The 26,284-nt window shown below is 35.9% G+C and overlaps 1 protein-coding gene across 1 annotated transcript in view; it reads right to left on the bottom strand.

Moving 5' to 3' along the window:
* The window catches only part of Cand1 (Cullin-associated and neddylation-dissociated 1), a 290,969-nt gene that overhangs the window by 55,982 nt on the left and 208,703 nt on the right, over positions 1–26,284 (bottom strand). Inside the window, exons 19-24 of the mRNA XM_090385031.1 lie at positions 23,912–23,997; positions 22,232–22,346; positions 14,228–14,313; positions 10,648–10,815; positions 10,470–10,537; positions 6,778–6,872 (exon numbers count right to left, since the gene is read on the bottom strand). Coding sequence (XP_090241157.1) covers positions 6,778–6,872; positions 10,470–10,537; positions 10,648–10,815; positions 14,228–14,313; positions 22,232–22,346; positions 23,912–23,997 — 618 coding nt within the window. The remainder of the gene's footprint in view (positions 1–6,777; positions 6,873–10,469; positions 10,538–10,647; positions 10,816–14,227; positions 14,314–22,231; positions 22,347–23,911; positions 23,998–26,284) is intronic.

Raw genomic sequence — 26,284 nt, forward strand, 5'->3', positions numbered from 1 at the left:
AATGCCTTGCTGTGTGACTACTCTTATCTGGGCAAAAGGTGGGCCTACCAGTTACTAGGCAGGTATCTCATGATTTCTGTCCACTCAGTGTAGTCACACTTAATACTTTATGTAATACTTACATCCAGATCCTTTGTGACTGCACTGCAACCTTAGATTCCTTAAATTTTTCTGACATAGAAATGAAACTTATAGGTTTACAGTTTCTTAGATCTCTTAGAATCTCCTTTTCTGTATGTGAGAGATTGCAAATTTCCAATCTTCTAGAGTTGAAGGGGTTGAAATCTTCTAGTTTGGGGTTGAAGGATGCCTCCATTATTATACATAAGGGTTTAGTGGCCCCCCCCATAGTCATTTTATTTAGCATAACCAGAAAGATCAGGTTCAAGCTTTCATTTTGAACCATATAATTTTCTCCTCCAAAAATTTTTTTTTTTTTGTGGTATCAGTGGTGGTATCATGGTCTGAAGATACTTTCATAGACACCACTGGGTCCCATCGTTCCCAATGAACACACCCTTACCACCAGATGCTACCGCGGCATTATTTTGTCATTACTACTACTACTACTACCACCACCTACACAGTGGTAGTAGTAGTAATAATGGCAAATGATGCAAGAAAGCAAGCTTTCTTGTATCATTTGCCATTACTACTACTTTTTTTTTTTTTTGCTTATATAGCATAAGCAAAAAAAAAAAAAAAAAAAAAAAAACCCTACACAGTTCACCCATCTGTACCATCCAAAAATTTGTCTAGTTATTCCTTGAATTTATTCAACCCATCCAATTCCACAACAACAGATGGAGGCCTATTCCAACAATTAAACATCTACTAGCTGAACTTCTGCACACCTATCCTGCAACCTTCCTTCATAATGGTGGTCATAATGTTTTGGCTCATGAGTGCATATATTATACCATACATTACTACATAAATTATAATAGCTTAATAACAGAAAAAAAATTAATCAAACAAATTTTGCTTTAACATAAATATAAGATTTTTATATTAATAAAAAGTTAACAGAATGTATTTAGGTATGGGATTCTTAATTTTATTAATACTGTACCTTGTAACAATTTAAAATTACAAAAAAAATCATTTAGGAGTAACAAAATTATTTAATTTTTTGTTGCCATGGGCATCCAGCAAAACAGGCAAACTGACATCCGAAAACACGTGCAATTTACAGACAATAATGCACATGGATGGATGATAGCATTATCACTTTTTACTGATATTAGTGACAGATTTGACATACATCCTTGAAATGTATGATCCACCATCTTAAAAGTTTTTGATAATTTTCAAAAAATTTTTTGTTACTCACATATCAATGATGTGAGGAATTATTATGGACTTTAATCACTCCAGCTGAATTGGTCTGTCTCAGGTGAGGGCAGTAAAGGTTCCCACTATCTGGCAACTCAGGGTTTTCATTCAGCAAAACAGGCCAAGTGACATCAGAGAACACATGCAATTTATGGACAATAATACACATGGATGGATGAAGGCATTCTTTTTTAATGATATTTATTGACACACATCCTTGATATGTGGTAGAACTTAAACAGTTTCTGATAATTTTCAATTTATAAAAACTTTATTCCAAAGCTACATAGGCAGTATTAAATAAATTAATTCAGCCAATAATGTATTTGAAAATGAATTTGTCATATTATTTTTGCAAATAAAATTCAAAATTTTGCAATTTTGCTTGATCTTGTATGAAACATTGCAAAGTTTTAAATTCATTAAACAGAGCTACACTGTGAATATCACTTTCATTTTGATTTTCATTTTTTTTTTTTTTTATCTTCTTTTTGGGACATTACTTACACTGGAAAAATTGGATTGACCTCTGAAATATTTGTCATTTGTTTAGAAGAAAGAATTGATAATATTTTTAAGTCTGACCACAAAAGTACTCTTTAATGTGATTTGTAACATTTTCAAGATGTTCAATAACTGTGTACATCAAATTTAAAGTCCTGCATCATTTTACTTTCTGCATTTAATTAAGTTGCAGATTATCTTGAATAAAGTTTCAACTTACTTTCATTTTATTTTAGCTTATTAATACTTAACTATAATCTAACCCTCTTCAATGAGGGTTTTTTTTTTTTTTTTTGGAGAAACTATCAGGCATGTCTAAATGCTTTGAAATAACTGGTGCAAATTTTCAAAAATCGGAAGTTGCAAATATGTGCAATTGATTGTTGTGTTTTTCCTGAAGGGGTAAACTACTTAATCCTTGTCCTCTCATTCCAATAAACTAATTAAACACTTTGTGTGGAAAAGTATCTTTACTAAAGGTGTAGTAGGTCAGCATGGTACAACAAGGTCTCCCCAGTGACACAGCTTGGTACTTCCCAAAATACAGTTTGGTCAAGATTCAAGCAGTGCAAGATTCTTGCACTGCTTCTATTCAAATGAGCAGAAGTCTGAAAAACAAGATGCAGGATATTTCAGAGACTGCTGGTAGTCACTGCGTTACAAGTAAACACATGGGTTGTGTTAGGGTAGCTAAGAATAGAAACAGGTGCATGTATACCTGCGTGTACACCAATGCTAGGAGTTTGGTAAATAAATTTGATGAATTTGAGGTATTGCTCAAAACATCAAAGGCAGATATTGTTGGGATATCAGAGACGTGGTGTCACACAGATATAAGTAATGCGGAACTGGAATTTGGGGAATACAATGTATATAGAAAGGATAGACAGGACAGGAGGGGAGGAGGGGTTATGCTATTAATTAAGAAACACAAAGTCAAAGGAAGTGAAGCCAGTTGACATCGATGGACAGGGCAGTGTCGAGTCAGTTTGGTGTGACATAAGCATAGGGAAATCAAAATTGAGAGTAGGAGTGTGCTATAGGCCTAACGACTCTGATGAGTATAATAATATATTGTACAGGGAAATAGAGTGGGCCAGTAAATCAGAGAGTCTTATAATGGGGGATTTTAATTTCCCAGATATTGACTGGAATTTGTGGGTTGGTCACTCGCACACTAGCAAGGCTTTTGTGGATTTATTGGATGATTGTTTTCTATATCAGCATGTTCGTGAGGCAACAAGAGGGAGCAATACTCTTGATCTGATTATCAGTAGTGATTCTTCATGCATTAAGAACCTGCAGATAAATGAACCACTAGGTGGCAGTGATCACAGTGTGTTGAAGTGGGATTTACTCAAGGAGGTAACTACCATCAGAGGTAAAGGGAAGGGTTTTTGTTTTCGTAAAGGCGACTATGATGATCTGAGACAGTATTTAAATTCTATACAGTGGGACCAACTGATGATGTTACCAACAGCAAACTCAAAATGGGAAGCATTCAAGGAACTAATCTTGGTGGCTACCAGGCTTTACATACCAACTAAGAAATATTGTTCAAGGTTTAGGCCTAAATGGTTGTCAGATGGACTAATGAGACATGTGGCAGAGAAGAAAAATGCATGGGATACATACAAATTAATGGGTGACATGGAAGCCTATGATAGATATAAGTTGGTCTGTAACCAAGTCACAAAGGAGATTAGGCAGGCAAAGGCAGACTACGAAAAATCCTTGGCAAAGGATGCAAAGAAAAACAGAAAGGAGTTCTTTACATACTTGAACTCGAGAAGGAAAGGGATGAATCAGATTGGTCCACTGGATATTGATGGTTCAACAGTTGAGGATCCTGCTCAGGTGGCTAACAATCTAAACGAGTATTTTGCATCTACATTCACGCATGAGGAGTTATTCAGGAAGGAGAATGATGTAGGTAAAGTAAACATTGGCAGTGAGCTGGATGATTTTGTAATAACTGAGAGGAAAGTGGAGGAGAGATTGTTGAGGATAAACATAAAAAAGGCACCTGGGGTGGATGGGATCTATCCAGTTATATTAAAGGAGGCAGCAAAGGAAGTATGCAAATACCTAGCCATAATTATGAGAGCTTCTTTGGACTCAGGGGAGGTACCCATAGACTGGAGATGTGCAAATGTAACCCCAATTCACAAAGGAGGATCAAAGGCTGACACAAGTAATTATAGACCTGTTAGTTTAACTTCTGTTCCAGGTAAATTAATGGAGGCACTAGTTAAAGAAGCACTGCAGGATCATCTAGACAAGAATTCAGTTATAGCTCAGACGCAGCACGGTTTTGTTAAGGGCCGGTCTTGCCTGACCAATTTGATTGGATACTATGATGTAGTCACAAAAGAACTGGATGCAGGGAATAACTTTGATATTATATATTTGGATCTTAGAAAGGCTTTTGATACTGTTGCACATGGAAGACTGCTGCACAAATTGGAGCAGTGTGGCATTGGAGGCAAATTGCTGCTATGGATAAGGGGATGGTTGAGTGGCAGAAGACAGAGTGGTAATCAATGGACACTGCTCAACGTGGACTAATGTTATTAGTGGAGTTCCTCAGGGTTCAGTGTTGGGTCCGTTGTTGTTTTCGGTGTTTATGAATGATATTGATGATGGGATATCAAGTTTAATGTCTAAGTTTGCAGATGATACAAAGGTTGGCAGGGTCGTTAAGGACACTACTGACGCTATGCTGCTGCAACAGGATCTGGAAAGGTTGAACAGATGGGCTGAGAGGTGGCAAATGAAGTTTAACATTGACAAATGTAAAGTACTACATATGGGTAACAGTAACCCCAGAGCAATGTATCAACTCTGCGGTACTACACTGACAGTGGTGGAGAATGAAAAGGACCTGGGGGTAATTGTGCAGGCAGATATGAAGTTCTCTGAGCAGTGCAGACGAGCTGCAAGAGTAGCTCATGGTGTCTTGTCAATGATATACAGGAATTTTTCTAGCAGGGATAAGGAGGTGATTATTCCCTTGTATAAGGCAATGGTTAGGCCACATCTTGAGTACTGTATACAGGTCTGGAGGCCTCATTTCAAGAAGGATGTAGAGCTGCTGGAACGGGTACAGAGAAGGGCAACAAGATTAGTAAATGGAACAAAGGGTTGCTCTTACGAAGAAAGGCTTAAGTTTTGCAAATTACAGAGTCTGGAGACTAGGCACCGGCGAGGTGATCTGATAGAGGTGTATAAGGCTTTGAATGGTTTGAGCATGCTCAATGCCAATGGGATTCTTCATCTTTCTCAGAATAATCACCTCAGAGGGCATAAATTCAAATTGAGGAAGGACGGATGTCGGATAGATGTGCGGAAATTTGCCTTTGGCCAGCGGGTGGTTGGTTGGTGGAACCGACTTCCATCACTTGTTGTTGAAGTTGATAGCCTAAACAAATTTAAAGCTCAACTGGACAGGTATTTCGAACGAACGGAGGGGTGAAATGGGAGAGGGTTTTTTTTTTTTTTTTTTTTGGCTGATGCTGAATAAGCTTGCTTTCTTGCATCATATGCCTCTACTAATGCTAATGCTAATGGTCTTCAATGTAGAGTTATAAACTTTCCTAAACCAAAAACTAGGCCCAAAAATGGATTTCAACTCAGAAATCCAAAATGCAGCAAACAACAAAATTTATTTAGTTGTTTGGTCTGTTTGTGCCTATCATAATAATTGTCCTCTTGTTCCAATAAACTAATTAAATACCTCATGTGGTAAAGTGTCTTTACTAAATCTACTTGGTAGTAATTCTATGTAATGTCTTTCTGAAGTTTATTTAAATTTTTAAATTTTGTAAACGATTAAACTCCAGATGGTGCCCCTGCTGATTAGGTGCCTTTGTATGGTGCACAACTACACATGGTGGCCCTGCTTCCTTTTACTTATGGTAACTTTAATTTCCTTAGATGTCTCCCATGTTATGGTCAATGCCAGCCAATGGATCCTTAACTCACCTTTTTCTTTTTATTTCCCCCCCAGATGAATCTTTAGTAATGACCAAGCCTAAAATATTGATGTCCATAGTGGTATCGGTAACAAGTTGATGCAGAAAGCAATCATCTAGTTCAGGGCTGGGGAACCTTTTTACTACCGAGGGCAAATCTGTGCTTACAAAAATAATGAATCTTAAATTTTACAAGTTCATAGGTATGCAGCAATGCAACCACACAAAGCAATATTACTTAAAATGTTATAATGCCTTAATTAGCTGTAAAATTGCTATATACTAATTGGCAGTAATAATGATGTACTATTACATCATCAATTTGTTCGGAGTGCTTAAAACAACTATGTTAAATTACTCTTTTGCCCTTAAGGTTTATGCTGTTTTTTCATATGGCATCTTAGAGGACTTCGTCAGGGGACGGTTTCAAATTTGATTGGGGGTGAAATTTCGTCTGCGGACAAGAGGTTTCCCATCCCTGATCTAGTTGGTCCAAGAATAGATGGAGGCAAGTGCCCTGTCCATAAGCACCAAATTATGCCCAGACAGTAAAATTATTCCTATAATAAAGCATTCTGATTTGCATGCCTACTCCAGCTGCACACACACACACACACAGCTGATCATTAAACTGAATTCATTCATTACATCTAGAGCACAATCCCACTGTTTAGTTATTTTACCTTTTATATTGTACCATACTGTTTCAATATTATTCTGATGTTCTCCATCCAATGGGTATACTTTTTCTTGAATCCACGTGCTTTGTGGTCAGAAGAAAAGTACTGCCCCCCACCCCCTAACATGTCTGTCTTTTCAATACAAGTACTTAGATTCAAATTTTACATTTAGAAACATTCTCTACACAAAAATTCACTTCACCATGTGACTTTTACTAATCACACTAATCTGATAAACATTTATAACAAACTTTTAAAAATAAGTTTCTCAAACTCAAGTGTACCTAATGCAAAGGACGCAGCAGTCTTGACTTCTTCACTTAAAGAGATGAAGGCATCTAATAAAATGACTTTTAGATCTGTTATGCTGCTGAGATCTCTAGTTAAAAAAATAATAATAATCAAATACAGATTTATTTATTTCTGAATAAAAAAAAAAAAGGAATTTCAAAGATTATAAGATTTCAAAAATTTTTAAATATGTAAGATAAGAGAAAATTCCTTTAAGGCTTAGCATTAGTAGAGGCATATGATGTAAGAAAGCAAGCTTATACAGCATCAGCAAAAAAAAAAAAAAAAACCCCATTCGCATTTTACCCATCATTCACTCCAAATGTTTGTCTAGCTCTGTCTTGAATTTATTTAAGCTTTCAACTTCTACAACAACAGATGATGTTCCAGCAATCAAGCACACACTAGCTAAAGGCAAATTTCCACACATCTATTCTACAACTGTCTTTCCTCAATTTGAATTTATGTTCCCTCAGGCGATTAATCTGGGCAAGAGGAAGAATCCCATCAGAATTGAGCTTGCTCAAACTGTTCAAGGCCTCATACACCTCAATCAGATCACCTTGCCGGTGCCTAGTCACCAGACACTGTAATTTGAAAATTCTAAGCCTTTCTTCGTAAGAGCAACCCTTTGTTCCATTCACTAATCTTGATGCCCTTCTCTATACTTGTTTCAACAGCTCTACAGCCTTCCTAAAATGAGGCCTCCAGACCTGTATACAGTACTCAAGGTGTGGCCTGACCATTGCCTTACACAAGGGGATAATCAACTCCTTATCCCTGCTAGAAAAATTCCTGTATATCATTGATAAGACACCATGAGCTACTCTTGCTGCCTGTCTGCACTGCTCAGAGAACTTCATATCCAACTGAACAATCACCTCCATGTCTTTTATTCTCCACTAGCCTGAGTGTAACACTACTCAGTTGGTATATTTCTCTGGGGTTAATGCAAATAGATAGCAGTATTGTAAAGTACTGCTACCTATATGCAGTACTTTACATCTGTCAATGTTAAACTTCAGTTGCCACCTCTCAGCCCATCTGCTTAACTTTTCTAGATCTTCTTGCAGTAGTGTACTGTCATTAGTAACCCTGTGAACTTTCATATTGTCTGCAAACTTCCACATTAAGCCTGATATACCTTTATCAATATCATTAATAAATACAGAAAACAATGGACCCAACACTGAACCCTGGAGGACTCCAAAAATAGCATTAGTCCACGAGGAGCAGTGCCCATTGATTACCACTCTGTCTTCTCCCACTCAACCATCCCTTTATCCATAGCAGCATTTTGCCCTTAATGCCATACTGCTTCAATTTGTACAGTAGTCTTCCATTTGCAATAGTATCAAAAGCTTTCCTAAGATATGTATATTCCCAAGTATATGATATCAAAATTATTCTTTGCATCCAGTTCTTTTGTGACCACATCATAGTATCTAATCAAATTGGTCAGACAAGACCAATTAAGAAACCCATGCTGTGTTCGAACTATAACCGAAGTGTTGTCCAAATGATCCTGCAGTGCTTCTTCCAGTAGTGCCTCCATTAATTTCCCCAGAATAAAAGTTAAACTAACAGGTCTGTAATTTCTTTCACCCTTTGATCCTCGATCCTCCTTTGTGAATTGGGGTCACATTTGTATATCTCCCCTGAGTTCACAAAAGCTCTCAATTATGGCTAAGGGTTTGCTTACTTCTTTTGCTGCCTCCTTTAATATAACTGGATAGATCCCATCCGCTCCATGTGTTTATCTTCAACAATTTCTCCTCCACTTTCCTCTCAGTTATTACAAAATCATCTAGCTCACTGCCAGGGTTTAATTCACCTCTGGCATTCCCCCCCCCCATAAAGATATAAAATGTTTTTTATATCTTTATGGACCAGAAAGCCAAATCCACCGTCACTCCTTTCATTGTTACCAATGGCGTACAGCAGATGTCCACTTGATAAATTTATAAGTGATGCATTTCTTCTTCTTTTTTCAGCCGAACCAATGATATTCCAATTCACATTTTCTAATTCCTTTTCCAGCTCTAATATCCTGTCTTCACTGATGAGCAATCTTACGATGTAAAAGGCCAAGTTCAGTTTCCATGCATGGTAACTTGGTCGTACCCAGAGATTCTTAGCACCCTCTGCTTCCACTCTGATCCTCTTGTTGTAAGAGGGAGTGAAAGCTGCTGGGGACTGAGGGCCATTTGTTTCTTCGCGCTGTGATGTGCTGGAGGGTTTGGTGTTTTCCTCTTCACACTGACCAGGTATCTTGAAGAGAACCACTCTACATGTTCGCTACCACCAAAGTGACGTAATAGGGCTTACCAACTGTACTTCTAAATCTTCTGAAATAAAGATATTGGATCCATCAGTGTTTTAGCAAGAGCATCTGATAACACACAGAATGCTTATCCCCCCCCCCATTTATGAAACTGTCATTATTGTAGGATCACAATGAATAATATTTCAGTGGACTCTATTTAATAGACAGTTTCATCCCAACAGATATCCAATAACTTGAAGCTGACTTTTTTGTGACTATCAAAGAGCTGGGATATCAGACAGAGACATCTGGAATCAACTTAAGTTAACAAATACCACTTTTTTCCCCCTTTCTGCTCATTTCAAATAACTGATTTACTGTACCTTTCCCTGACAGCATTGCAATATAAAGCCTCACTAGTTTTCAAGAAACCTCTGTGGCTTTATGTAACTATGTGCTAACTTGAAGAGAATTATAGTTGTCATATATGGAAGACGACTGTGCCTTACAAATATAATAAAAACATTAAAGTGTGCTCTGTCATGATCCTTATGTAACAGAGGGACATATAATAATGATATACAGTCAGTTATACATCCAAGTCTTCATCATGATTCCTAACTACAGTGTGCCTGTCTGCAGAAGCTGGAGTGGAGGGTCTGTACTTCTATAATGTTTATCAAGTGGCACATCATCATGAGCTTGAGCCCTGGTGCATGGTAATTTATGTAACTTTTCCATTTTTCTCTTTTTCTTCTGTTCCCACTCCCAATTTTGAAGCCCAGCTGTGGCCCAACAGCATCATGCCATTGAATTTATCCAAAAGATTGTCCTAAAAGATTTCTGTGGATCAATCAGGGCATTTTAACACGTTACAGACTATTAGCATTTTGCGTGGCTTTTCAATACCACTCGCATTTTAGGTGTCAGCTTTGATATGTTGGCATCTTGAATGTTTTGGTGTCAGGGTTTTGACTAATTCAGTGATTCAATGTATCAGCATTATAATGTTGCTATTTTGAACCATTAAGCATTTTGGTTGTTGGAATTACAATTTGTGGGATTGGCTCCCACATAAATGTAGTTCCATGTGGCACAATGCTGAAAAAAAAAAATGAGAACTGCTGTGTCTCATGGTGATTAATGTGTTAATTAGTACATTGTGAAATTTAATCAAAATCTAAAGTTTAACCTGAATAGAATGTTCTTGTTGGGTTCTAGCTCTGCATGATGCAGCTGTGAAAATTAGTTCTATTATATCCTAGAAGAGATTTTATAATCACTTGATACATGCAGAACTGAAATGCTGTGCAAAGTTAAAAATTAATAAAAGAATACTTCGAAAAAAAGAAAAATGTTTATATTTCTTAACAGCAGTTCAGGAAAGCAAAAACTACATTGTAATTGATTGATACTTACATGTGTTTTCCAATTTCTCCAACAGCAAGAAGAGCAAATAACTGAATAGAGTCCATGCTTCTGTTCATCTGAAAAGTCAAACAGCAAAAGGTATGCATTTCAACAATTTTTAATCAGATGATGGTTAACATCAATTTTAGAATTATTATAAAAAAAAAAATCACAAGATTTTTTTTACCTGTAACTCATGTAAGAACTGATGAACAACAGACAGTGCTTCACTGGGACATGTTACAGTAAGGGCAGCAACACATTTGGCAATTGAGTGGTAAGCTTGTTTATGTATTGCATGAGAAGGAGCACCTTGATTCTGACCATTTACCTGGTAGATAGGAGCAGTTAACCGCTATACAATAAACAAAAGAAAAGAAAAAAAAAAATGAGGTACAAAGACTACAATAGGCTTGCAAAAAAAAAAAAAAAAAAAAAAAAACCCACTCCCTAATAAATACACAATTGTATTAGTAATATAAAATGGTACTGGAATCCAAGTATTAATTTTTCATAGTCTATTTCAGTGAAATAGTAATGAAAATCTTTTGCCTATTTCCAAGATGAAAGTAAATTAAAGTTTATACTTACTGAAACTAAGTTCCAATTCATGTTTCTTTAATTTCAATGTTTCTCAAGTTTAAATTCATATTTCACACCTTATTTTAAATATAAAAAAGTTTGTTCGCCTGCACCAGAATTTCTTAATGGAAAAATTACTGCCTTGAGATTAACATCAGGGTTGGGGAAATCTTAAGTAGCCAATTTTCTTGACTTGGAAATATTAAAGATGTAGTGTCTAGGATGTTTTTACCACAGATTTTACAATTTTTTTTTGTACTCTAAACCATTTATTCATCTCCCTGTAACCTACAATAATTTTTCCCCCCTCAGCATTAAAAATCCTAAATAAAGTTAAAACAACACCAACAGCCTGTGGGGTTTTTGTTTAAATGCTAACAAGGAAAAACCAGCCCCTCAAGGTTCATTATTAAACATGAATAACTGCATTTGCTTTGAAATGCAACATTTCTGGGAATGGGAAAATTTTATAATGAATAATGCACTATCTCATGCATAGGGGAATAATCCTCTGCATGCCTTTCAACCAATGAGCCAATCACATATGTGATGGATGGTAAATATCATGAACTACAGAATTGCTCGTATATTTCTATAGTTCATGACACGAAAAAAAAAAAAAAAAAAAAAAATATATATATATATATTTTTTTGGAAATTACGGATTGGAAATTACACTTTAAATATGGAATTATGGCCAGATGCCACCTCAGTCACCTTTCTGTGCATGCAGTGAGATCTTCCCAAACCTTCCAAAATCCATTGTAGTAGATGTTATTCAATGATAGAAGACAGTACATGAAGCTTCAATGGGGGGGGGGGGGAAGACACGAACAGCCTCAAACTTGCCAAACAAGATTTATAAACATATCCAAAAGGTGTATATGTCAGTACACAAACAAACATCTACAGGGAGCTACATTTCGGCTCAATAGATAAAAAGCGCTTGGGATGGTGTCATATCTGATGTTTACAGACTAGAACAGTGGCAAAAAGGTGCTATGGAGTGATAAATCATGCTACACAATGTTTCATTCCAGCAGATGTGGAGACTGGAGAGTATTTTCTCAACCCCAAACTTGGTGGAGGTGGTCTGATAGTAAGGGGCTGTTTAAACTGGTAGAGATTTGGTCTGTTTATTGCAGTGCAAAAACCTGTTAGTATATTTGAACCCTTTAAAGGGGAAAATGTGAAATTTGCAGTTTTTGGTCCCCCTGGTGAGTTTAAGAATTAGTCAATTTATGGCTGATTTATAGTTAGCCTTCTTTGAAAACCTACAGCTTACACTCCCAACTAAATTTTGGGGCTGCAATTGCAATGATGTTTTCTGTATTACACAAAATATAATCATTAATTTAACCAAAATTTTTAACAGATGTCACCTTTGTGTCCAATTTACTGTTGAGTCTGAGCCTTCGTGTCTATTTTTTTGAAATTTAATGCTCAATAAAATACATGCTAATATCTAGCACTAAATGCAGGAGTCTACATACATTTCAACAGCTATCAACGTTCATAGGCAATGAAATGTGCAGTAGAGGTAGGGGGAGGGGAGAAAGTAATATAACAAAATAAGAAAGTTCAACAAAGGCACATTACTACATACTACACGAAACATGTAATTAGTTTATTGGTTTGAAAGGACAAACTGATACAATTAAACCCAAACAATCTCAATATATCTAATACTTGGCTAAGTTAGGAACTTTTAAATTGAAATCCACCTTTGGGCCTGGATTTCAAGATTAGGAGATGTCTATAACTTGATCACAGGAAAGACAAAACTGTACCACAATAAAAATCTCTAGCTGTTCTCATCATCAGCTAGAGTTCTTTAGTATGGTGTAGTTTTGTCTCTCAATGCAAAATGTAGGCCAAGAGACATTTCAACATAGAAATTCGAAACAGTTAATTTTATTTAGGTTGGTATGGTTTGAATCTAAGTGTATCAATTTATCCTTTGAAACCAATAAACTAATTGCATGGTAAAGTGTCTCTAATTAAACTGTCTTACTTAATGGAATCAAAGTTTAGAGGCACAAGATTAGAGGCATATGTTGTAAAAAAACACATATCCTAACCAAAAATAAAACGAAACAATGGAAAATGAATTAATAAAGCCATTTTTATGACCATTCCAGGGATCAGCAAAATATAACAGGCTATAATTATCTTCCAAAGATACAAAGATTGTTAACCTGCCAGTGGATACATGACCAAACAAACATGGTCCTGAGGCACCTAAGAAATGTCCAACTTTGTTTATTTCTGGAAAATTTTTTGAATTAAGCTTAAAACACACCAATACTCATTAAGTGTGATTTTTTTATAATAAAAAAATTGAAAATTTAAAAACTTGTTTTTATACGCAAATTATTTTAACTGATTAAAAAAAAAAAAAAAACAAACAAACCGAATTACAATCATAAAATATAAACATCAAATTAATAGCCACTTCCATTTCCAGTTCAGAAAACCTTGAAGCGTGCAAAAAATTCAAATTTATGCAGACATGTATTAACAAATTTTTACAAATAAAGAAATGTTATGTTGTTGTTATTTGGTTTTTAGGAGCATTAGCAACTAAGGCCATTCTACTCCGAGAATATGCGGTGGTCATTCCCTGACCTTTCCGCATCCTCCGTATTTGGTGGTCACGGGCTCGAACCCCGGTCTTATCAAGAAGCGTGTGCTATGCACTGTCGCTCCTGCCCACCTGGCTACGGAGGTGCCTAATAAAGAAATAAATGAATAAATAATAACAACTGAAACAAGAACGTATTTTACATCACCAATAATTGAGATTAAAAAAAAAAAAAAAAACACTGTACAATAATTAATTGCAAAGCAGGATTCTAATTTCTGTAGCAGATGCATTTAGTCAACAAGCAATGCAATGTATTGTCTTCATTATGCTGAAACCAAATTGGCATGTTGAAGGGCAAGACAAAAGCAGTAAATAATTGTCCAGCACCTGACAAGCCCGATGTGCACTAATTACAAGTAAACAAGAACTGCTCACTTCCAGAACTGACTATATTTAGAAAGGTGCTGAAACCAACAATTAATGCACAAATTATTTTTGGGAGGGACCTGTCAGGTCCTGTGCAACCAATGCCAGGTTAAACAAAAGAAGCTGTAGAAGATTTAACCAATGAATGATTTAGAATAAATCAATGTCTTACTCTTAATAATTCCCTGTATCCGAGTCCTGGAAGCTTGGACATCACTAATGCCTGAAAAAATTCAAGCATGGCATTCAATGCAGCACCTGTAAAATTATTAAAGTTAATGCAATGATATTTATAAATTAGAACAACTATTATAGCCTTCCACTTAAGTTATACAGAGTATAAACAACGTCTTAATAAATAAATAAATAAATACATTTCCATTTATACTCTGTATGGCCACTACAGACAGGAGTTTAACTGACCAATGTCCACGTATGTTACCCCAGAATCACAGCCAATTTGAAATTCTAACCTCCAAGTCCATTTCCTTCCTTGATCAACTTATGTGGGGATTCTTACCAAAATGAGTTTCTATTAGAGTTTCTAAAAAAAAAAAAAAAAAAAAAAACACCCTTATTTTTTTTTTGCTATTTTGTATTCACACTTTCCATAGCTTAATTGTGCTAGCATCATCTACATTAAATATAGATTACTTTTTTTAGTTTAGATTTACTACTTTCTCTTTTAGACCATTTAGTACAGATTTAGTACACATTTAGAGTCCTCCAAACTGTGCCATCATCTACATTAATATACATTGTTTTTTTTTAGTTTATAATGACTACCTTCTCTTTAAGACCATTTAGTGCTGAGCCCATTTATGGACCTTTTTTAATCTCTATAAATCAAACTGTTTTAATAACTGTCACAAACTGTGAGTAGTGTAGCATTTTTAATTTAAATGTAAACTGAAAGAAAGCCTCAGACTAGCACAGCAATGATTCTAGAGGTCCCAATGAGAATCCCTCAGAATCCAATCTTGTGCAAAAATTAAATATCCTGAACCAACCCATTCAATCTTACACCTGTAATTTTGGGATGATCTAATGTCAATATCTCATTCTTCAATGGCAAACACATACTGACTTCACAAGGTGAGACCATGAAGCCATTTCCTTTAGTGTGGATTTTGTGAAAAATTTAATTCTCCAAGGGATTTCATATGCTTCTCATTACACAACATCTGCTACGAAGCACTTAACAGATCTATTAGTAGAGACTTAATAACAAACAATTTGAATCTTACATATCAGAATAATCTGGAAGAATATGTAATATATGCAAAATTGTTATTCTTGTAGTTGTTTCCAAATCAACCAAGAAGGGAAAAACTAAAAAGTGAATACATCCCTTGGTGGAATAATGATATCCCCAATATATGGTGAAATGTTCATAGGGCTTGTTGCTCTTATTGAAAAAAAAAACTCATATGAACAACGTCCTAACAGGAAGTAAATAGGTTGCATCAAGAATATAAAAATTTCAAGTTTGTATGTCAAGGCTATATGCAACATTAAAATAAAATAATGGCAAATTTTTATTAACACTTTTGCTGATCAAAACCCATGGTGACTAACTCATTGTTAATGATGTTGATTCATTGAACTTGAATGGCCCAGTAAATAAAATTACTGGACACACTATCCTCTGAATAATATGGTCCAATTCTCCACTCCCAATAGAAATTAGAGAATTAATAATACTTATCCACTGGAAGAATCTACTCTGTTGTTGATGTTTGAAGAGTTAAAAGATATTTGCCTGGGCTTGATCTACTGGAAAGCATGTTCATCCAGCATTTCTACTCCATCTGGCAAATCATTTAGTAAGCTTATTTAATTGTCTTCAAACTAGAACTTTCCCTAATATCTGGAAACTTGTTTTGCTGAAAATTATCCTGAATTTAACAAACCTCCTTTGGATCCTAAATCTTACTGGATGATAGCCTTCTTATCACATCGTTGGAAGCGATTCTTTGCAGCTTCATTTCATGCCCAGGAAGAGATGTGACAATTCTTTCTTTGAGCTCAAGAAACTTATTGAAGAATTAACTTAAAAGATTCTCTAATCCTCTTTATAGGATTAGTATACCAGAGGTGACAACACAGGTGTGGGCCAACATAAGCAGGGGTTGAGGCATAGCATCCACACAGAGGAATGCTTCCCCCTCTGTGTTACTAGGCAATAACAAGATGATAGATTACCCTCATTAACTAGTGCAATACCATCATTTTTCTTATCAGAGGCTTGAAGTGGTGAAACCTACGTTTAGTCACCACAGCAAAGCATCAACAACCCTTGTCTCTCCAATCATGGCAAGATCCAATCTTTCTTACATTTTAAGGGTACAGCACACTAAAACCATGTTTGCAGGCAGGCCACTAGATAGTACACTGAACTGAACCTATTGGTAACTCTCTAGGAGGCATCCAGATCAGCTAGTGTATCAGATGGGAGTGTGATATCTGAAGAGAGGTCAAGTAGTTTGTATGTGGGGGGACATTGTTGAGGCCACATTATGTCAAGGAGCTGAGAATATTCTTGCTGTGTGTATGCCACATCCAAAAATTTCATTACTTCATACTACATGTCCTCCCATCTTTTCTTACTACTGAATACATTATGAATAGTCAAACTAATAGAACCTTAGCTAATCTCGTTGCTCTTATTTGCATCCACTCCAATAAATACAAATAAATATATATATACATATACAAATACCTGATCATGTATCAATATTTATTTCAGCTGACATCAGATCAAGCATATCTGCCTTACCCATATTCGACCATTTTATAAATGTTTCCCCCCATATCTGATGGCATACCACTTTCTTTTTTTTTTTTTTATTAGTATTTTGATGTACTAATTTTTCTTAATTCATCATAACTTTTAGGATATTAACATTCTTTCACCTTTCCCAAATCTACTACATTTCTTTTTCTACTTTCCTCACCCTTCTAGTTACTGGCACTTTGTAACTTTCACATTCATTTATGCATACTTTATTCAATATATTAATACAAACTTATGTGTGTGTATATACACACACACAGCAATATTTCGCTTAGCACAGCTTCAAACAGCATGGGTTTCATTATAACATGGTTTTCACTTAAGTTTAAATCTGTGACAAGGCCTTTGGTATTGGGTTCCATAATAGTCAAAGTTTGTTTTATGACTATAATGTTCCATTGCCCCGAAAGCTCCTGTTTGTTTATATTTTTGTGTCTTAACTTATAAATTTATTAGTTTTCAGAGGAAGCAATAAACTTGCTAAGTTTAAGTCGATAATTTACAGTAATAGCCTAGACACGTACTCTACATATATGCTGTGGTGCCAACTCTATTGTCTCACATGCACATGTGCCAATAGCTCTCTCTCCTCAGGTAGTCAGTGGCAGTGTTCCATCCTGACAAGATAAGGTAATAGCTTTTCAAATTTTTTATTTCACAATTTATTTTTTATCCCTTTAAATACGAAACAATGAGTCAAAAAAGAAAAAGTAACGAAAGCGGTGGAGCTACTAAATGTAATGGCTTACATTAGAAAAAAAAAACTTGATATTACCAAGTGCCACAACGATGGTGCATTGTATGCTAAAATCGCGCGTGAAAATGGAATGAATGAAGCAAGCATCTGTGCGAATAATTATTCGAAAGAATTATCAGTATAAAGAGCAGGGAATTTCTACAGCATCTTATGACAAAAGTGATAACTAAGCAAAGAAGTTCGCTATTGATTAATATGGAATGTCTTTTATTAATATGGATAGAAGATTGTAATCAAAAGAGAATTCCTTTGAGTCAAAACATCATTCAAGTGAAAGCCATGAGCCTTTATAACACGTTGAAGGAAAAAGAAGAAAATGAAGAGGTTTCTAAAGAAATATTTACAGCAAGTCGTGGTTGGTTTTCTGATTTAAAAACTGTGTTGGGCTTCACAATGTTCATATCTCAGGTGAAAGTGCAAGTGCAAACAAAGATGCTGCTGCAAGATTTCCCAGTGATTTGAAAGACAATTGAGGAAGATGGCTACGAGGATGAACAAATTTTCAATGTTGACGAAACTGGACTGTTCTGGAAAAAAAATGCCCTCATGAACTTTTTTAGCTGAAAATGAAAAGGCCCAACCTGGATATAAAGCATCAAAAGATCGCTCAACACTTTTGTTGGGTGGAAACTCATCTGGGGATTTTAAATTGAAGCCTCTACTGTGTTCAGAGCAGAAAACCCAAGAGCTCCAAAGGATTGCATAAAAAGGCACATTGCCCATAATTTGGTGATCAAATAAGAAAGCATGGACCATAAGAGAATTGTTTACAGAATGGTTCACAAATTATTTTTGTCCAATGGTTGAACGTTACTGCAAAGATGAAGGGATGGAGTACAAAATTTTGTTGCTTTTAGACAATGCACCAGGCCATCCACTTGAAATTTCTGATCTCAATGAAAATATAAAAATATGCTTTCTTCCACCTAACACAACGTCTGTCTTACAAACTCACGAATCAAAGTGTAATTTCTACATTCAAGGCGTATTTATTTGTGGCAAACTTTTTCTCAAGTGACTGAAGCTTCAACAGGAGTGGGATCATCATCTTTACAAACATTTTGGAAAAATGTTAACATCAGGAATGCGATTGAAAATATATCTGCATCTTGGCTAGAAATCACTGCCAACAACATGCGTTCTGTTTGGCAGCATGTTTTGTCCCATTTGGCAAATAATTTCACTGGTTTTAAATCACAAGTTCAAACAATTGCCGAAGACATTGTGAAGATGGGCAAAAGCTGGGTTAGAAACTTTGGACACTGCCAATGTACATGACTGCATTGACTCACATGCAAATGACTTAGATGATGCAATTACAAATTGATGAGCAAACTGCATATGAAGAAAAGGAAAACAATTCTGAAGTGGATAACACTGAATGTTGAGCATAGCATCAAGATATGGAAAATTTTACAAGATGGGATTCGGTGCTACAAAGACCTGTACGCTGAGAAAAAGAAGAGACAGCTTCACCAGATTTCATTATTGAAATACCTAAATAAACAATAAAGCTTTTTTCTCATCTCTCATGATGTTACCTTTCCATTAATAAAATTTTTGCAATATCCTTTTATTTCAAATCCTTTTAATTGGCTATCAAGCACAAATTGTTTATGGATTTATTATAATTTGTTTATAGACTGTTTCTCTGGTATGCATTCAATTAAAACCCATTATAATTATACCCCAATCAGCACGGTTTCACATAATATGGAACAGTTTCGGTACCAATTATCAGTGCTATGTGGGGTATTGCTGTACACACACGCGCTTTTTTGTTTTGTACAATGAAATTGAAATATTTTTTCTGCCATGTGCTTATATTAATGTTATATAAGAACAAGTTAAGAAATGCAAACTTATTTTCTTTTCCTGTCTTGAAAATATAGAGAAACAGCATAGCAAGTGTTCCTAAACAATCGAAAATAATGCTTCTTGCTTTTACCATCTAGCACTGTTTAATATTTGAAGAAATGCAATGAAACTACAACCTTAAGAACAAAAACACCAATGTTATGCCTGGTATAGTATATAAGCTTCATGAAGACAAATACAACCAGTGCCCCTACCAGCAGCTTTGAATCCCATATTGGTGAAGACACACACATTTATCACAACCTCAGCATGTCTGTATTTGAAAAACATTAAAAATGAAGCACAGCAGAATTCAGTGAAAAAGCTTTTAACAAAATTATAAAAGTTGGCAGCTGTGTTGTCCTGCAGCCCCATACAATTTTTCAGGTGCACAGATCCAACAGTTTTCCAAGCAAACCAGATCTTTTTTTTACTGGATGCCCCATCCTCAATATAGAATTACACCGAAGAAAAGCAATTCTAACTGGGTTCCGTTTCCGTTGTTTGGTTTTTAGGAGCATTAGCAACTAAGGCCATATTGCTCCGGGATATGCGGTGGTCATTCCCTGACCTTTCCACATCCTCCGTATTTGGTGGTGACGGGCTCGAACCCCGGTCTAATCAAGAAGCGTGTGCTACACACTGCTGCTGCTCCTTCCCACCTGGCTACGGAGGTGCCTTCTAACTGGGAAATTCTGTAATGTACTTCATTGTTTCAAATGAAACTATAGCAGGTCTGTTTTGAAAAATATTTACAGAAATGAAGCACAGTAGAATTCAGTTAAAAAGCTTTCAATAAAATTATAAAAGTTGGCAGATATGTAATATACAATTTTAATTCAAGTATCTGTTTCATTCTTTCCTTATTCTTCTGTTGTCCCATACAATTGTTTGGGGCACATATGGGCATAGGTTTATAAGAAAAAATTATCCTTTTCTTTTGGATTCTCTAGTTATCAATGTAGGAAAAAAGTCCAAACTGAGAAATCATTGTGTCCTCCCCTTTTTCAAATGAAATTTACTATCAAAAGTTCATAAAGGCAATGAAATTTTTATAAAATTCAGATTGATCAGGTATGTTCTAGATAAGTGTTTCTCAACCTTCTTATGCCCATTGTTACACAATGCCTTTCAGACATTTTGAGACACTGCACAATATTAAGGGATGGGATGTGCGTGCGTGCGTACACACACACACACACACACACACACACACACACACACACACACACACACACACACACACACACACACACACAGTATCATAACATGTGGGACTCACTTTAGAATCAAAAACCAAAAAAAAAAAAAAAAAAGTATCAAATTACAGCCAATTTTGTGTTCCAGCAACTATCTGCTTTGTTTACAGGAAATGCTCAAAATGACCATTGCACTGAATACAATCCTGCAAATGCCTCATCATAGACCTCTTCACCAGCCCAAAAGTTCCAGATTTCCATTGAATTTGCTGGTAGCATTGTTCAACATGTTTGCAGGACATTTCAATGTTCTCAATTGGTGTGGAATAAACAATGACTTTCAGCTGTCCCCACAAGTAAAAATCAAGTGGAGTATGCAGGCCAGGCAATGGGTCCTGCATGACCCATCCATTTATTAGAGAATCACTCATTCAAAAAACGTTTCTAGTAACACTTCTAAAACGAGGCAGAACACACCATGGTACGTAAACCATATGCGATGGATGATATCACGAATGGGTTGCTGGAAGTAACTTCTTCCAACAACTCATTTCAATGTTCTCTTAAAAATTGCAGTAGGATGCTCCTGCTAATCTCCCAGGCAGAATAGGCCCAATTAAATTGTTGTTGATGTCTTGACTGAACAATGGATAGGGATTCTCTTCACCATAATTTTTTCAATGTAACTGAGGATGATCCATTCTTCCAAATCAACAGTTCTGGTGCTGACGTGCCTATACTATCTGAAACTCATTTTCTACATGAACTAGTTTCTGCAAGGCTTTCATGTATTCTCTGAGAGGTCTTATTTGGCACATGATGATTAAGGAAGTTTTCACCATACAGATGTCTTGCTTCAGCTGCACTGCATCTAGCAAGTCCATACATGAGATTCATGCCGGCTGCTATCTCCTGATTTGAATAAGCCTCCATTATAACAGGAGATGATATGCAGTGCCTTTGTCAGGAGGACTAACTGAAATCACTCAAAGAACACTATGAGATCTTGTTTACATAACTGCAACAAGGTCCCTCTATGATATATTAAGCAATGTTTGTAAACAGTTGAATGGGCCACAACTATGCTAACTCAGTTTGTGGAAAGAATTGCTGGAACACAAAAATTGCTGTAACTTGGAAACAAGGTGAAATCAAACAGATGTTTAAATAAAATTTTTTTTTAAAATTGTTTGTAGGTCCTAAATTCATCCCTGAAGTGGGTCCATTTTATGGTCCATTTTAAAATAGTTTTTGTATCATTTTATGATACAAAAAACTGACTTCTATACATTTTATGTATAGAAGTCAGTTTTTTGCCCTCAATAAAGATATTGTGAAATACCAGCCAAAAACCATTGCTCTAGATTATACATGTAATCTTTATTTGCTCGTTTTGACAAGTAAATTTAAACATATCAATTTAAATTTGCCAAAACTTAAAACTTTTATGCCATTATGATATTATTGGCCTCACTTAGAATTCTGGGATAAGAAATAACTATTATTTACAGTAATATTTAGCCTTATAAATTTAAAAGGGGTCTGGGAAGTCTTCAAGTTACCGACCTTGCAATAATGGAGAACGGATTAGCACCAATATTTCTGGCAAGATGGCATCAGTGACATTGAGCAGTGATTGTTGTCGAATTCTAGATATGGAGGTTAACAGGCTCATTGTAAGCTAGAAGAAAAATGAACCATTAAAAATAAAATCAATGATAAAAAAATTTATATAAAATTGAATACTCATCAGTACTAATAACAAACAATAAGTAAAAATACTCATTAACTTAATGATTTTATTCAATTTCTGCCAGCAAGTATAGTGATTCACTTCAGTGGATAAAAACTTGTAATTTTCTCACTAAGCATTTCCACAATGATGCTTTACTGTTTTAATGCAGAAAGCACCTATCTTTTTATTGTTATACATCTAATGCAATAACAGGCAAACAAATATATTTGCATATATTTTATGCATGCTTGCTGCTACTGCCACAACACTAGTGGTAAGTTTGAAATTATGCCTTTTTCTCTTCTGAATTCTTTTAAACATTGATTCCAACATGTTTAAGAGAATTCAGAAGCAAGTGACTTGCACAACATCTGTCAGATATTATTTTTAAAAAAATTATAAAAATATATTAATTATTACATAGGATTTTGCAGGGGTGGGGGTATATTAGCACAGAAATTAAATACAGACAGATTTACTGCACTGGGCTAATCATAGATAACATTTTGTTCCTTCCAAAGATTGATTAAGACAGATCTTATGTCTATTCAGGAACAAAAACTGTTATCTGTTGTTCAGTGTAAGTTGCTGTTATCATTTTAAATTGCAAGCATTATCCAACAGGCAAATCTGCGACACTGCCAGGATAACTGTTTTGAAGCTTATGGGTTTCTCATCAGCTGGCAGGTGGCCTCTATTAGAGAATCTATGCCAAAACAAGTGAACAATTATTTTTATTCTGTATCAACAGTCAAATAGTATGTGGAAGAAAAAATTCCATTTAAACACACAACTGTTGTGTGTGCATTCCCTGAATAATACACAACCCCGCACAACCTCCAAACTGGTCCTCCAGGTTGGGGGTTGTGCGGGAGGCTGGTTCCCTCCCCACCTAAAAAAAATAAACTCAAAGCTCAAAGAGAAAAACTGGACGGACAAAGGGATACGACTCGGACTGGAAAAAGGAAATGAAAAGGAATAATGGACATTTTAAATATTGCAACATGGAACATAAGAGGATTCGGATATAAAGAAGTCTAACTACCTAAACCAACTCCAAGATCACCCCCCATGATCCTTTGTGCAGAAATTACTAGCTCTATATATCAGATATTATTTGAATAAAATAAAAACAATAAATAATAATAAATAAATAAATAAAAACAAGGAATGCCTTAATATAATTGTTCATTTAAAATAATTTTTAGCAATATTCATTAGAAAGAAATTTTAATACAACAAAATGATTCATGCATCCATAAGAAGTTTGCTGTAATTTAGTAGGCAGTGAGCCTCCCCTTCCCCATCAGAAATGCAGTTTGCCAACAGAGGCAGGGAACAATTAAGCTGCATATAAGCAAACTGCCTGAGTATCAGGACAAGTTTTCTGGTATATATAAAAATTATATAGAGATATCAATTAAACTGAAAGAATTTAGAACTTCATTGTTTTTGCAGGAAAGTGAATTCAAATATGCATGGGGAATTAAATTTCAAAAATAAATACATACCTGAGAAATATGAAGGTCACTTTCACTAATAAGTGGTGGTAGTTCAGCCATAACGATATTGATCATATCCTGAGTAAGGGATTCACCTAACAGTAAAAGGCAGAAAATGTTAATAAGGAAATTTAAAAAGATAAATAAAATATCTATACAAGATTATTTCAAACTTATAGTTCTGAATTTTAGGAAATATGCAAGTACTACACAGAACCATCAAAGTAAGTTTGAATTTTGAGTACAAGTTTGCCACACCTTCACACTATTATAGGAACAACAACAACAACAAAAAAAAAAAATCCAGGCTCTTCAGACCACAAGCTTTTTCCACTGTACCAGTCTAGTTTTGGCATAGGTGACATCAGCATCACTCCAGTTGAATCTTTTTGATTTTGTACAGAAAAAGTGACTCGTATAAGCAGTCTTAATAGCAGTTTAAGTGTATAATAAGTTGGTCCTTGAGGCTGTAGCAAACATTCCCCCAGATATACCAGACAAGCTGCATGCTACCTGGGAGTCTAAAACGCTGATGGAACTGATATTCGGGTGACACTCAAGTCAAGTGGACCCAATTTCGGCGAAGTCCGGATGGTATGTGACAGCCAAATTCTCTGCGTGCACCTTCACGATGGTGGCACTGTCAGTAATCCTGGGTACGCCCACATGCACAAGCACACTGTGGGTGACCACCCACACCACACGGAGGAATGCCGCCCCTCTATGTTAACCAGGTAATACTAGGTAGCTGATGACTCATCAACTGGTGCAATACCACCACTTTGCTTATTGGAGGCTTGAAAGAGCTAAATTTCTGTCAACACTTCCTCATCTCTTCTATCATGCAGTATGATTGATGTCTTTTGAGGTTATGATGAACACCTTGGCAAGATCTAAACTTCCTTACATTTCGAGGGTACTGATTTAAAATGGTGTTCGCAGGCTGGCCACTAGTTAGTACACTGGACCGAACCCATTGGTAACTCTCTAGGAGACTTCTGGATCAACTAGTGTATAACTTGCTACCTTTACTCTGCCAGATAGTGACTGGAGGAGTCCGAGTAGTGTGTTTGCAAGGGGCATTGTTGAGGCCACGTTATATCAAGGATCTGGGTATATTCTTACCACGTGTACGCTATATCCAAAAATTTTATTACTGCATACAGCAACCCCCCCCCACCTTTTCTTACTATTGAATATACCATGAATTGTCAAACTAATAGAGCAAACTTAGCTGCGAAAAGACCTAAACTTCCCAAACACTTCCTAGTTCATTTCACAAATATACGTGGTCTCAGTTCTAATCTCGATGATGTCCATTTCCAGTCTGTCAAACTCCATGTACTTTTTCTGACAGAATCTCAGTTATCGGTTGATTCAACCACTGCTCATCTCAGTTGTCCAAATTATTCGCTGTATGATTCCTTTCAGCACAAAGCTGGTACTTCTGCACGTCTGTTCCGATATTCCCTGTCAGCGACTTAGTAATTTGGAATCTCCTCTTTTTGATCATTCCTGGCTTAAAATCTCTCTACCACATGCTGTCAAATTCGTCTGCTGTCTCTATCGTTCTCCCAACTCAGCTAATCACCTGGAAGTCTTTGACTTCTTCTCTTTGCAACTTGACTTTATCCAGTCCAACTTTCCTGACAGTGAGGTAATTTTCCTTGGTGATTTTAACGTTTACAACTCCAGCTGGCTTTCGTTTTCTAGTCACACAGACCCAGCTGGTTGAGATGCTGAGGCTTTTGAAATTACTAATGACCTCGCACAGATTGTTCATTTACTTACCAGAATACCGGATAATCCTAACCATACAATCAATGCACTTGATATTTTTCTCACAAACAACCCTTCTAAGTACACGGTCAAAGTGAGTGGTCCTTTAGGACCTCAGATCACAACTTGGTGATTGTATCTTCTCCAATGGAACCTTTATCTCCTGGCTATTCCCAACCTTGTATTGTTTAGCATTACAAGAATGCAAATTGGGATGACCTCCAAGATTTCTTTTCTTCTTTTCCTTGGTCGGATTACTGTTTCAAAACTTCTGATGTCAACATTTGCTCAGATCATGTCAGTGAAATTATTCTTGTAGGAATGGAATCCTTTATCCCACACACCACTTCAAAATCTCGTCCTATAAACCTTGGTTTTCCAATAAATGTGCTAAGGCTGTTCAAGAGAAGAACGTTGCATATCGTAATTGGCTTGTTTTCAAATCTTCAGTTTCATTTCCTGCCTACACCAAAGTTGGCAATAATTGTAAAGCAGTTATTAATCAGTCCAAACTAGATTTTGAACATGCTAAGAGTAGAAAACTTGCTTCTTGCCCTAATGGTAGCTGAGCATTCTGGTTTCTCACTAAAGCTATTGGCCACA

The sequence above is a fragment of the Mastigoproctus giganteus genome, chromosome 11 (genome assembly GCF_048544385.1).
Source record: "Mastigoproctus giganteus isolate SK-2022 chromosome 11, ASM4854438v1, whole genome shotgun sequence".
In the NCBI taxonomy this organism is placed as follows: Eukaryota; Metazoa; Arthropoda; class Arachnida; order Uropygi; family Thelyphonidae; genus Mastigoproctus; species Mastigoproctus giganteus.